We start from the raw sequence: 14,526 nt of genomic DNA on the forward strand, positions 1-14,526 counted from the left end.
ACAGTGTTAGTGGTGCACTGCTTCCCCCTCCTGAGACGTCGGATGGTGGACCAGAATTTCCTCGAAGCCGTCCGGAAGTCGGCTTCCATGGCCTCACCGAACTCTTCCCATGCTCGGGTTTTTGCCTCGGCGACCACCAAAGCTGCGTTCCGCTTGGCCAGTCGATACCCGTCAGCTGCCTCTGGGGTCCCACAGGCCATAAAGGCTCGATAGGACTCCTTCTTCAGCTTGACGGCATCCCTTACTGCTGGTGTCCACCAGCGAGTACGAGGGTTGTCGCCATGACAGGCACCAACCACCTTACGGCCAAAACTCAGATTGGCCGCCTCAACAATAGAGGTACAGAACATGGTCCACTCGGACTCAATGTCCCCCGCCTTCCCCGGAACATGGGAAAAGCTCTGTTGGAGGTGGGAGTTGAAACTCCTTCTGACAGGGGATTCCGCCAGACGCTCCCAAAAAACCCTCACAATACGTTTGGGTCTGCCTTGACGGACCGGCATCTTCCCCCACCATCGGAGCCTACTCACCACCAGGTGGTGATCAGTTGACAGCTCCGCCCCTCTCTTTACCCGAGTGTCCAGAACATGCGGCCGCAAATCCGATGACATCGAACTAGGGCCTAGGGTGTCCTGGTGCCAAGTGCACATGTGGACACCCTTATGTTTGAACAAGGTGTTCGTTATGGACAGTCTGTGACGAGCACAGAACTCCAATAACAAAACACCACTCGAGTTCTGATCGGGGGTGCCGTTCCTCCCAATCACGCCCTCCAGGTCTCACTGTCATTGCCCACGTGAGCATTGAAGTCCCCGAGTAGAACAAGAGAGTCCCCAGCAGGAGTACTCTCCAGCACACCCTACAAGGACTCCAAAAAGGGTGGGTATGCTGAGCTGCTGTTTGGTGCATATGCACAAACAACAGTCAGGACCCGTCCCCCCACCCGCAGGCGGAGGGATGCAACCCTCTCGTCCACCGGTGTGAACCCCAATGTACAGGCACTGAGTCGGGGGGCAATAAGTATGCCCACACCTGCTCTGCGCCTCTCACCGTGAGCAACTCCAGAGTGGAAGAGAGTCCAACCCCTCTCGAGAGGACTGGTACCAGAACCTAGGCTGTGTGTGGAGGCAAGTCCGACTATATACAATCGGAACTTCTCTGCCTCACACACCAGTTCGGGCTCCTTCCCTGCCAGAGAGGTGACATTCCATGTCCCAAGAGCTAGCTTCTGCAGCCGAGGATCGGACCGCCAGGGTCCCCGCCTTTGGCAGCCGCCCAGCTCGCATAGCACCCGACCCCTTTGACCCCTCCCACGGGTGGTGAGACCATGAGAAGGGGGACCCACGTTGCCTCTTCGGGCTGAGTCCGGCCGGGCCCCATGGGTGTAGGCCCGGCCACCAGGTGCTCGGCAACGAGCCCCACCTCCAGGCCTGGCTCCAGAGGGGGGCCCCGGTGACCCGTGTCCGGGCAAGGGAAACTGAGTACCATGGATTTTGTTTTCCATAAGGGGCTTTGTGAGCCGTGCTTTGTCTGGTCCCTCACCTAGGACCTGTTTGCCATGGGTGACCCTGCCAGGGGCATAAAGCCCCAGACAACTTAGCTCCGAGGATCATTGGGACACACAAACCCCTCCACCACGGTAAGGTGACGGCTCACGGAGAGTAAGTTTGAGCACCCCTGCCCTAATCCATATTGTAAATGATCTCCTCATAGCATCTGATTCCGGTTTAGTCTCCAACCTCAAAATCTCACCCTATCCACCTCAATAGACTCTCCTCCATTGGTCTCTCCCACACTCCCCTCAGTTGGTTCCACTCCTACCTCACCGGCCGCACTCAGTTCGTCCAGCTCAAATCCTTCACCTCAAAGCCCTCCCCAGTCACCACAGGTGTACCACAGGGATCTGTTCTAGGTCCCCTTCTCTTCATCATCTCCCTCCTGCTTCTTGGCCATATCCTCCGCAAATTAATATCCACTTTCACTGCTTTGCTGATGACACCCAGCTCTACATCTCCTGCAAGCCAAACTCCATACTCCCCCCCCCCCCCCCCTCACCTCTTGCCTCTCCGAACTCAAAACATGGTTCACAACAAACCTTAAATTAAATGCTAATAAAACTGTAGTCCTCCTTCTTGGCACCAAATCCACTTTATCTAAAGTAAACAGTTTTTCCTTCAACATTGACAGCTCCTTAGTATCCCCCTCCCCCCAGATCAAGAGTCTGGGTGTCATCCTGGATAGCATGCTCACCTTCCACTCACATATCAACACCATCACCCGCACTGCTTATTTCCACCTCCGCAATATTACCAGACTTCGCCCTTCCCTCACCCCCCGCACCACTGCTATTCTTGTCCACAGTCTTGTCACATCCCGCCTTGATCACTGTAACACTCTCCTCTTCGGCCTACCTCAAAAGTCCCTCCATAAAATCCAGCTGGTTCAAAACGCCTCTGCTCGTATCATCACAAAAACATCTTCCAGGCAGCACATCACCCCCATTCTCCAACAGCTCCACTGGCTCCCTGTTCATTATCGCATCAATTACAAACTGCTTCTATATACTGTAAATATATGGCCATCCACAACCTGGCCCCTCCTTACCTGTCCGACCTTCTCCGGGTGCATATCCCCTCTCGCTCCCTCAGATCCTCGTCCTACCTCTGCCCGTCAGAGCCAGAGCCTTCAGTCGCGCTGCTCCAAAGCTTTGGAACAACCTACCTCCGGACCTCCAAAACAGCACACCTCTTTCCACTTTCAAGTCCCGTCTAAAAACACACCTGTTCAGGATTGCCTACAACACATAGCTCTTCCATTTCCTGTTTTTATGATTTTATGTCCTGTTTTTATATATCTCTCTTACAAATTTTTTCATTGTATTTTCTTATTGTCTGTACAGTGTCCTTGGGTGGCATGAAATGCGCTTTTAATTAAAATGCATTATTATTATTATTTTATGAAATATTAAAACTGAACCATTAAAGGGAGCCAGATGAGATGGGATCAGCCATTTGGTTATGATGCTTCCTGGACGCCTCTCCCATGAGGCGTTCTGGGCACATCCCCACAGGTAGGAGGCCGCCTGGGACGACCCAGGACATGCTGGAGAGACTGTGGCTATTTCCAAATTCACTGGCTGGGTCCTCTGAAGTCCGCGTGATGTCACGTCCAGCGCGACTTGACCACATGTTGTCCAAATTCATATTAAGCCTGTCCACGTTTCAAATGATTTAGTTTATTTTTTTAATCAGATATAATGGTCTAAAATGCTAACTTTAGAGGAATTTTGAAATACATTCAACACCAGATCTGAATACATTATACGTACAGTACTTTTATTGGATAGCTGGGGTGGTATACTGTTCTGTAGAAACTGGTCTGGTCTTGAGATAACAAAAATTACATGTTCAATTCTTAAAATAAATAAATACAAAGAAATCAGATTTCAGATGTCTTTATTTTTAATGGAAACATCAACTCTGAATGAAAGTATTTTGGCTGCAGTCCTGGATTGGTCCAGTGTCTAGTAAAAACTGGTTTGGTTAAAGGAAAACAATTAGTGAATTTTTGGTTTTTAGGTTTTTGTTTTTTATTTTACATTATTTCAAATCCAAAACACTGATGTGTATGTGTTAGTTTTAATTTGAAGGTGGGCAATTGCGCTCGCTGGCAAACGGATTACCGTCACGCACGGTACTGTATTAACAATCAAGAGTGGCAGCTGGCTTGACCACAGTGTTGAATATATATCAAAAGATGTCCTCCAAGATATTGGGGTTTCTATGTGTTTATATTTTTTTGATTATAATCCTTTTCTTCTATACTGCGACTCGTCATTTAAATAACCTTTATCAGATTTGGCTTCGTCGCAGACTTCCTGCATACGTTTTTTGGAGTGGTAAGTGCCGGGCTATACACAGCTCTCAACGAACGCCGCCACGATCTCCATATCCACATGCTGTCTTGGGGTCTTTGAAGCACTACCTAGACCTCTGATCCTAGAATCTGTTTCGGTGCTTGCTTTTATGTTGAGTGTTGTTATCTTAAAGTATTGTATAGGCAAGTGCCGGACAAAGGATGAAGATAAAAATGCTATCTCCTCAAGTACTAGCTGCACTTACACTGCATGAATTTTTAAAGTGGGGTCAAAAAGAAGTAAGAGACCGTGATGTAAGTGGGAGTGCTGCACATGGGTAGATATGGATGCAATTACATAATAGATGTGCCGCATAGTAATTCTGACAAAAGAATCCAAACTACACAACTGGTCTTCATGTATTATTTAAAGCTTTTTTTTATTCTCGGAATAATGAAAAGCTATGATTTTTGAGTTAAAATGATTTTCCGTTCATTTTAGCATTCATTCTCTGAATGTAAAATGACTCAACTTGTCCGACTTTCAGCCAGTAGGTGAATGTTGCCATTTTCTCCTCAGAATCCGTTGTGTGGTTGGAACCAGGGCTAATCGCAAATCTAAAATCGTGCATCGCTGCCATCCAACGGTGTGCGTCAGTTGTTTCCAAGATTGAAATTCACAGTGGACCTGCAATAGGCCCTCCAACATCTAGCCCAGTTAAACGTTGACTGGAATTAATTTACCATGAATGACGTATTTAAAATCGCAAGAGTCAATAGCGAAATGATCAAAGGATCCAGTTCTGATATGATGAACCATTCACAGCTTCACACCACATGCAGGCCAGTGTGCACTTTGACTTGAACACTTTTAATCTTTGAGACCCTCAACTCAACATTGTTTAGAGAACAATTTTGGGAAAAACACCCACAGCTGTAACAAAAGTTCTTCATAAAGATTGAGCATGGACAGAATAAAAGTCTTTATTGTCACTGCATGGTACAGATACAAGAAAATGGGGGCTGGGGGTGGGGTGAGAAAATAAACAACATGATGACAAGCATATATACAAGCAGGATCAACGTTCTATGCTCTAGTGTGAACTGATTGGTGTGCGGAGAGCTTTGTGATGGGAGCGGCTCGTTTGGCCAGCCAGGAGCCAAGCAGCACTAAGTGGGGAGGGAAAATGAGCGTTGACCGACGCAGACTCATTGTTGTGACGGTAAAACTGCCTCTGCGAATGTTGTTCTGGTACTACCATCTTTCCTCTGTCGTACAGGGTCACTGTTAAACGTGTAAAAATAAAAACCAAGCTGAATTGCTGAAAATAATGTGTAGCACAATGCAGTGTTGGATGAGGAGCTACCCCTTCATATTTAAATAGTAAAACATTTTGATGAAATTTCAACCTCAAAAAGTACCAAATATTCAATACACTGATTACACAAGCACACATTATCAAACAATTTAAGAATGAGTTTTTTTTCCCCGCCTGGTGGCATCCCAGCAGCTTGAGACGAAAGGACACTATAGAGTCGTACTCTCCTCATATTTTCACCGGAATTGCTTAATGTGTGGTCACTGATGGTCTAGTGGTACACTCTCCTTGCGTGTGGGCAGCGTGGGATCAGTTCCCACTCAGTGATGGTGTGGATGTAGGTGTGTAGGGTTTGTTTGTCTCTAAAGGGGTGTTCACACAGCACACATTTGCTCCGGCACTACACCGATGTATTTTGTTGCGATTTATTTGACACCGGAGCAAATTTTGTGGAGCGGTCACATGTATAAAGCCGCTGAGCGTATTAGCACCGGCGTAGCGTCGGTGCAGCTCCACTTACGGTCAAATGGCAGTTTCTGCAGCGGAACAAAACGACATAAAATAAATGAGCTGTCGTGTTTGTTCTTTTTAAAACTTATACACAACTCAAGCAACTACTGTACAGGCACGTCCTTCTCCTTCTCGGTCTCCGTGACTTCAGCTCGAGAGTGACCGCCCCCGAAAACATAAATCAACGATGACTTCAATGACACTAAGAACAGCAAACATGTAATGTGCCAAACTGAAAATCAAGAGAGGAAATCACAAAATAAATTCTATTGGGTGCGGGGGGTTGTGAACACACAACAAAGGAACAAACTACACCAACAATTCCGAGACAGTCCAGTCTCCTACAAAAGGAAATATGACGTTTGGGGACTATCCCTCCCCCCGTTCTAGTTCAGATGGTATTAGAGGTAAGACTAAAAAGACTAAGGGGATCCTTATGTGGCCCGCGGGCCTTAGTTTGCCCACGCCTAGAGTCTAGATCAGACATGGGCATACTACGGTCCACGGGCCACATAAGGCCCGTAAGGCTTTTTAATCCGGCCCGCCGAACTTGTCCAAATTATAGTAAAAAAAACTCATTTTTCCCCCTTTCTCTGCAATGCCCACCTTTCCCCAATGGTTGGCGCACTCATAACACATTGACCGTTGTTGGTGTGGTGTATATCAGGTCACCATTAAGCCCGTCTGTAAAAATGAGCAGACCAAAGAGAAGGAAAGTGGACAGCGAATGCCGAGTGTTTAATAAGGAGTGGACAACAAAATACTTCTTCACTGAAGTTCGATCAATGGCTGTATGTCTGATATGCCAAGAAGCTGTTGCGGTTTTCAAAGAGTACAATATCAGCCGTCACTTTGCCACGAAACATGCAAACTATGCTAGCAAGCAGTAAACACAAGAACGGGCGGCTACTGCTCAGAGGTTGGGAGCTAATTTACAGGGTCAACAGAACTTTTTTCACCGACAAACTGCAATTCAAGAGTCAAGTACCAAGGCAAGTTATTTGCTGGCATTCAAATTAGCAAAGGCTAGCAATCCTTTCTCCGAAGGCGAGTTTTTGAAAGAGTGCATGGTAGAGACGGCAGGTCTCTTGTGTCCGGAGAGCAAAGCCAAGTTTGAAAAAATTAGTTTAGCACGCAGGACAGTGACTCGTCGCGTGGAACTGATTGACAAAGATATAGTCAGCGAGTTGAACAAAAAGGCGGAGTCCTTTAAGTTATATTCACTAGCACTGGACGACATAAAAGACACTGCTCAGCTCCTAATTTTTATCCGAGGGATTAACGACAGTTTTGAGATAACGGAGGAGCTTTTGAGCATGGAATCACTAAAAGGGAAAACGCGAGGAGAGGACTTATATGAACAGGTGTCTGCTGTCATCGAGAGAATTAAGCTACCTTGGAGTAAACTTGCCAATGTCACCACGGATGGATCGCCAAATTTAACTGGCAAAAACATCGGGCTACTGCAAAGAATCCAGGATAAAGTGAAAGAAGAAAACCCTGACCAGGATGTTATTTTACTGCACTGGATCATTCATCAGGAGTCTCTGTGCAAGTCTGTATTGCAGCTTAATCACGCCATGGATCCAGTTGTAAAACTTGTTAACTTCATACGAGCAAGGGGACTTAATCATCGTCAGTTCATTACGTTACTGGAAGAAACTAATGCGGATCACCAGGACCTACTTTACCACTCTCGCGTCCGCTGGTTAAGTTTGGGGAAAGTGTTTCAACGAGTCTGGGAGCTCAAAGACGAGATTCGCTCATTTTAATTTAATGGGGAAATCCGAAGAATTCCCCGAGCTGAGCGACACAAACTGGCTTTGTTACTTTGCGTTTGCTGTGGACATATTTTCACACATGAATGAGCTGAACGTGAAGCTTCAGGGTAATGATCAGTTTGCGCACGACATGTACACAAATGTGAGAGCCTTCAAATCCAAGCTGGTTTTATTCTCGAGGCAAATGTCAAACGAATCTTTTGCACATTTCCCCACACTAGCCGTGCAGAAAGAGGCCGCCCGAAATGCGAAGAAATACTGCAAATCGCTGGACGATCTGCACAGAGAATTTTGCCGTCTGTTCTGTGATTTTGAAAAAATTGACAAGTCACTTCAACTGGTGTCCTGTCCCCTGTCACAAGACCCCAAATTAGCACGCAGGAGCTGCAATTGGAACTGATCGATCTTCAGTCTGACTCCGTCTCAAAGGAGAAGTTCAAGTCTCTTAAACTGAATGACTTTTACGCTTCACTTAACGAGACCGCATTTCCAAACCTCCGGAGGATGGCGCAGAAGATGCTGGTGTTGTTTGGCTCGACTTACGTGTGTGAGCAGACGTTTAGCGTCATGAAAATCAACAAAGCCCATCACAGATCCAAGTTAACAGACCAACACTTCAGATCTGTCCTGAGAATTGCCTCAACAAAACTAACTCCAGACTTTGATGCACTGGCAAAAAAAGGGAGGCCAACAACACTGTTCCCACTGAAATGGTGAATGTTTCTGCTGTGTTATGAAAAAATGCATTTGGAATGTTTGGAAGTGAGTCTTTTAATTAAGAGCAATGCGTATTTACGCACAGCAGCGGTACAGTAGCTTAATTAACACGCCACACATCGCTCTTAATTTAAATTTTCAGCTGCAGGTAGGATATTTAATACAGCCTATGTCTGTGTGCTTGGCAACAAAGCACGTGTACTGTTTGCGCGTGAAGGCGAGGGCGTCCGTGGCGAGTTTGTAGAGCGCGCGGTCAGGACAATCCATCCATGATTTTGCGTAGATTAACACAAGTAGATATTATTGAACTTAAGTATTTCATTGTGTAATAATATGTTTTGAATGTTGAAAGTGATTCAATTTTTCAATAAATTTTGATGTCTTTAACTTTGCACCTTAAATTGAAACTTATTAAAAACAGACGCCATCTTGATAAATCACAGTGTGTTTTATTTTAATCTATTTACAAAATAGATTTTGTAAATAGATTAGACACGATAGTTTAGACAAAATTTAGTTGCAAAATACTATGTACATGCCATATCTTGTATATTCCTTGAGACAAATTTATTAACTGATAAGGGCTATTTTTCACATTTGAAAGACAGTTAATAAATTGGGTTGTAGTGTTCTTACTGTGCTATGAGGTTTGCACACACTACATTTAATGCTTTAGTATATCCGGCCAAAACACTCCCTCCAAATGCACCTGGCCCGGCCCCTCTGTCAAATTTGAAAACACATTGTGGCCCGCGAGTCAAAAAGTTTGCCCACCCCTGGTCTAGATGGTATAACCCGGCTACCCCGGAGCAAATTTGCACGTGTGAACGCTCCACTGGCGCAGCGCTGGCGTAGCACCAGAGCAAATGTTGCCGTGAACACCCCTTATGTGTGCGCTGCAACTAACTGGTGACCACTTTGGGGTGTAGTCCACCTTTTGCCCAAAGTCTGTTTGGAGATATTCCAGTGATCCCCCACGACCCTGTACAGCAGGGGTGCCCACACATTTTTTCGACCGAAGATCTACTTTTCGATAAACTAACCTCCCGGGATCTAACATTACTGGCGCTAACAACTTCCGGTGACGTAATTACGCGGCATCGTAAATTCAAGATTTTCATTCATCTTCCGTACCGCTTGATCCTCACTAGGGTCGCGGGGGGTGCTGGAGCCTATACCAGCTGTCTCCGGGCAGTAGGCGGGGGACACCCTGAATCGGTTGCCAGCCAATCGCAGGGCACACATAGACGAACAACCATCCACGCTCACACTCACACCTAGGGACAATTTAGAGTGTTCAATCAGCCTGCCATGCATATTTTTGGTACGTGGGAGGAAACCGGAGCACCCGGAGAAAACCCACGCAGGCCCGGGGAGAACATGCAAACTCCACACAGGGAGGCCGGAGCTGGAATCGAACCCGGTACCTCTGCACTGTGAAGCCGACGTGCTAACCACTGGACTACCGGGCCGCCAAATTGACCTGCTCTATTTTAAAACATTTTTAAAACATTTTTTCTGAAACTAAGACTGGATGATTAGGGTGCAGCGTACATTAACACAAAAAATATACAGTATTACTAACATGTACAAAAACACACAACTTGTTTTGTTTTTTTTCTCCTCAACACTCCTCAGATCTACTTGGGACCCGTCTTAGATCTACCGGTAGATCAGGATCGACCTAATGGGCACCCCTGCTGTACAGGATAAGCGGTGTCGAAAATGATATGACATGCTTAATGTGTTGCCATATATATGGTCAACTGTGCTTCTCAATGGCGGTGAAACACAAAGCGCCAAAATACTAAAAGCACTTTGACGAGTCAATCATAATGTACCTCGGGTTGTAATCCACCTAGGCAGGTAGATGTTTCCACGTGCTGACAAAAGCGGTGGGTATCAGTGAATAAGGCACAGTGGTGATGGAGTTCCAGCTGTCAGATGTTGGATCGTAACAATCCAATGTTTTACACCTTTGAGTCCCAAAGTAACCTCCGACCACATACAGCTTATTTCCGGAGGCCACGGCATGGCAACTCATCCGTTTGGATGTCATATCGCCAACACGATTCCATTGATTTGTTTCACAGTCAAACCGATAAGCAGAGGCGGCTGTGAATTCAGTGTCACCACCCATGATGAAGATCTGACTCCCCAACACTGCAGCTGCTGTGTAGCGCCAAGGTTGCGGACACTCAGCTGCAATATTCCAGCGGTTCCCAACAGGGTCATAGCATTGGACCTTCAAACAGAAGACATTGACAACCATTTAACGCCAAGTACGAACATTAGCGTATAAGACACCAAAACCTAGACCTGCAAAACTTCAGTCAACTGGCGTTTTTCTTCTTTTGGGGTTGTTTGAAAAAAATCCAAACCTTTGAAAGATTATCAAAATATCTTCACAAACTGCCTTTTTGTCATGCCTGCCTTGAATTTTTTTCCCCTTTAATTTATTTTTAACGTTAAACCCGCACCCCCTGCCCCAAAAAAACAACAAAACAAAAAAATTACAGCAAAGTGATCCACTGTTGTCCTCTCTGCCAGGCTGAGTTTAGGCAGACACTGAAACAAAATGACAACAGCAATATCAAGCAGGACCAACCTTCGAGGCTTTCTCTCTGTGTATGCTGGTGCCCCCAAAAACGAACAGTTTTAATTTGGCACTGACCACTGCTGCATTACTGACACCATTTCTTAAGGGAGCCATCATCGTCCACTTGTTACTGACAGGGTCATACCGCTCAACCTATAAAAATATTTAAGACAATATCACTCACTACCAAATTTTTTGGGGGGCAAGATTAAAAATGTATCATGGTCAAACAAGACTTTCTCTTACCTGTTTCAAAGAGACGGATGGAGAGGCCGGATAAACCGAGGTAATGGCTGTATGACCTCCAACCACATACAGGCTGTTCTCCAATTCAGCTGAACCATGACCAAATCTGAGTTTGTGCAAATGACAAAAAACAACAACAACAACCTTAGTGAGGTGTGTGTATTGTGCCTTTGATGATCAACTGTGTGTAAGATCTGAGAATTTGGCTTCTGAAGCCAATCTTCCTACTCCCTTGAACATAACTGTGTTGAATGAAGACTGATTTCTTTCTTTTTACTATTCTATCGACCTTATTTTTTGTCAAATTATGACTGTATGTTTTATGTTCAATAAACAAACAAACAATTACATGAACATATGTACTCATTATACAATCCAATCCACTTCCATCCTGATTTACCTGTATGTGTATATACAAATGACTTTTTGAATGAAGCAAATTTTCACACATTAAATAAATGTATTATAACATACCTTGCTATAAGCATAGGCGCTCCTTTGGACCATTCTTCATGAACTGTATCATAGATCCAGACATCTTTTGACACTCCATTTTCTGACCCTCTTCCTCCAGTCACGTAAACCTTACAACCAATGGCACACGCACTGAATTCTTTTCTTGGGCTAGGAAGTTCTGCCTTTGGTATGATTTCCTTGGCTTTGTGATCAACCTTAATAGGTATTAATTAGAAAGACAGTGAGAATAAACAACAACAAAAAGAGACGGTAACACACACACTCAGGGTGGTGTTATGGTGTCGAGTGATTTTCTGGCACCAAATGAGGATGAAACTCCTGCTTCTAACTCAAGAAATGTTTTCCCTTACAATTTCAAATTAAATTTTAATCCAAATTATTTTGGACTTTTGGATGCATTATTTTTTAGTAATCATACATTCGCGTATTATTCGATTGATTCTCGCGTCGTCAATTTATGCTCGCAAAGAAGAATGCTTCTGCCGGTCATGATAGTTTGATTTTGCTTGCAAGAAGAACGCTTATGCTTGCAATCATTAGTTGGCTTTGCCTGCAATGAAGAACGCTTATGCTTTCAATAAAGATATATCCTTTATTATTTAGTCACATCTATAATCATTATATATTGTTCATTATATGCTCACTTTTGCTTGCTGTACTGTGTGAAAGGTTAGGCTAGCAACCACCTTTCCGAGGACGTGGTTGGGAAGAGATAACTTAAGACTAAACAGTGAGCAAGGGTGAACAGTGAATGGAGACATCAACACCAGCTGCAACGTGATGTTTATGTGACATTTGCACACATGTACGTAAATTGCACTCACATACACACACAGGGCGGCCCGGTAGTCCAGTGGTTAGCACGTCGGCTTCACAGTGCAGAGGTACCGGGTTCGATTCCAGCTCCGGCCTCCCTGTGTGGAGTTTGCATGTTCTCCCCGGGCCTGCGTGGGTTTTCTCCGGGTGCTCCGGTTTCCTCCCACATTCCAAAAATATGCGTGGCTGATTGAACACTCTAAATTGTCCCTAGGTGGGAGTGTGAGTGCAAATGGTTGTTCGTCTCTGTGTGCCCTGCGATTGGCTGGCAACCGATTCAGGGTGTCCCCCGCCTACTGCCCGGAGACAGCTGGGATAGGCTCCAGCACCCCCCGCGACCCTAGTGAGGATCAAGCGGTTAGGAAGATTAATGAATGAATGAATGAATACACACACATAGTCAAACAAGTTCAGTGTGTGTTCAACAGCCCCCACCCTTTAGGTTGGACACACCTATGTAGTAGCTTTCCCAATAAATGAGGAGGTGAAGGGGGAGATCGTTGGGGTTACGTGCCGAGAACTGAAACCGAACGCTTCTCCTCGTTCCCTCCTGGTACCAGAATCGAGTCTCCCGTCTCCTCCTTTTGGTTATTCCTGAGTGTCAAATTGGAGCAACCTGACATTTTTGGGGGCTCGTCTGGGATCGCAACATACCTGACGCCTCCAGACGCTGAGTCGACGGCCAGGAATACCGTGGCCACGGCAAAGACACCCTTTCTGGGACTGGGTTTCGGCTCCTCGTCAGGGGGCTGAGGGTTGAAGCGAATCCAGAGGAGAGAGGACTACTCTTGGTGGTAAGTAGGGCGGCGGTGTCCTGTACGTACTTAAACTCCGCATCAACACTCTAGGTGAGTGTTTGCGCGTCGGGTTTGTAAAGACGGAGGTCGGGGTGGTCTTTAAACCTGTTTTTAATTGAAACCCTCTCAGGATCAGGACAGGTGTTGCAGTTTGCGACACGCGAATACCTAGACTACACCTGGTTCGAGAACCTATTTGAGCCCGAGACGGGTTTGTTGAGAAGGGACTCTTTCAACGTTGATTGAGTGTTTGCGCGCCGGCAAAAAAGGAGCCATACTAGTCCCTATCAGGCATACAGACCAGCAAGTCTCATAAACTGGTGAGGGCGACGGTGTCCTGCACGTGCTTAAACTCCGTGTGTAAATAATGTGTATTAAACTCCGGGTATAAATAATGTGTATATAGTGCGTTACCTCTGGTGAAGGTAGTCGGATAAAAGCAAATTAAATGCGCATAAATGAATGACTGTGGAACTGTGAGTGGAGGTTCGCTACCTCATCTGAACAGGACATTTGTTGTGGCAACTGTCTGAGGAAGCAGATGCAAGAATTTCCCGCCACCTTGGTGGTAGAAGGTTGGAAATTACCTCAGTCGGAGAAATTGCCACCCTGTTCAAGGGAAAAGTCAGCCTAGTTACCCTAGGTAAACCGCTGACTCTCAAATTTGCGAAATGGGGGACACCAAATGTATAAAATGGATCCTAAAATGAAGTTAACGTGTACGGACTGGAAATTCGTAGAGACCCAATGTCCTTCTAAGATAAAACATCTAAAATTGTGGATATAAAAAGGAAAATTTTGCTGGCCGGCTGAACACACAAACATGACTGCACCTGCAGGATAATATTAGAACTATGTGCAAAAATGATATGGATGGGTTCGAAGACATTGAGTTCTGGATGTTCTTGGCTGAAAAGAAGCAGAACGTGAATGAGGAAGAGGGAATAGAGAAAGTTGAAAGAAGGAAGTGTGTCAGTGAGATGGAATTTAACCATGACAGGAGCGAGGGAAACGGAGAGAGGATGATGAGGTGGGACCGGTAGGTTTACAGACAGGAGTAAAACAGAAAGTGGAGAGAGAAAGTGAGCTTGGGATGACATCCACAAATCCTGTTACACCATGATTGTATTCATCCCATTCCAACTTCGACATCTCCTTTTCCACCATTACTTCTTAATAAGTAACAATTCTTATTTGTTGGTGTTGTGGGGCAGAAGGCCACATTTCCCGTGACTGTCCCAAGAGTAAATTTGTAAGTGCATGACAAGACATTCCTGCTTCTCAGCAAGAGAAAGCAACTTTCCTTGTTGACTTCGTGATGGAAGGAAGTTTCCTTTTGAAGGAACACGGAAAGTGATAGCGGCTTGTTTGACAGTAAATTGATGGTGTATACTGTATCGATATTTGGA

At 45.4% G+C, this 14,526-nt stretch overlaps 1 protein-coding gene across 3 annotated transcripts in view; it reads right to left on the reverse strand.

The window, feature by feature from the left end:
• Positions 1-4,701: 4,701 nt before the first annotated feature.
• LOC127597673 (kelch-like protein 25) overlaps positions 4,702-14,526 on the reverse strand; it is a 39,778-nt gene continuing 29,953 nt past the window's right edge. Inside the window, exons 8-12 of one of the 3 annotated variants that reach the window (XM_052060885.1) lie at positions 11,502-11,698; positions 11,028-11,133; positions 10,791-10,934; positions 10,024-10,427; positions 4,702-5,140 (exon numbers count right to left, since the gene is read on the reverse strand). In XM_052060885.1, the coding sequence (XP_051916845.1) occupies positions 10,041-10,427; positions 10,791-10,934; positions 11,028-11,133; positions 11,502-11,698 (834 nt within the window). In that variant the 3' untranslated portion in view covers positions 4,702-5,140; positions 10,024-10,040. Of the gene's footprint in view, positions 5,141-5,515; positions 5,711-6,060; positions 10,428-10,790; positions 10,935-11,027; positions 11,134-11,501; positions 11,699-14,526 lie in introns of those variants that run through there. The other 2 variants (XM_052060886.1, XM_052060887.1) reach the window with 2 other exon arrangements.

Source organism: Hippocampus zosterae, chromosome 3 (assembly GCF_025434085.1).
Source record: "Hippocampus zosterae strain Florida chromosome 3, ASM2543408v3, whole genome shotgun sequence".
Classification (NCBI taxonomy): Eukaryota; Metazoa; Chordata; class Actinopteri; order Syngnathiformes; family Syngnathidae; genus Hippocampus; species Hippocampus zosterae.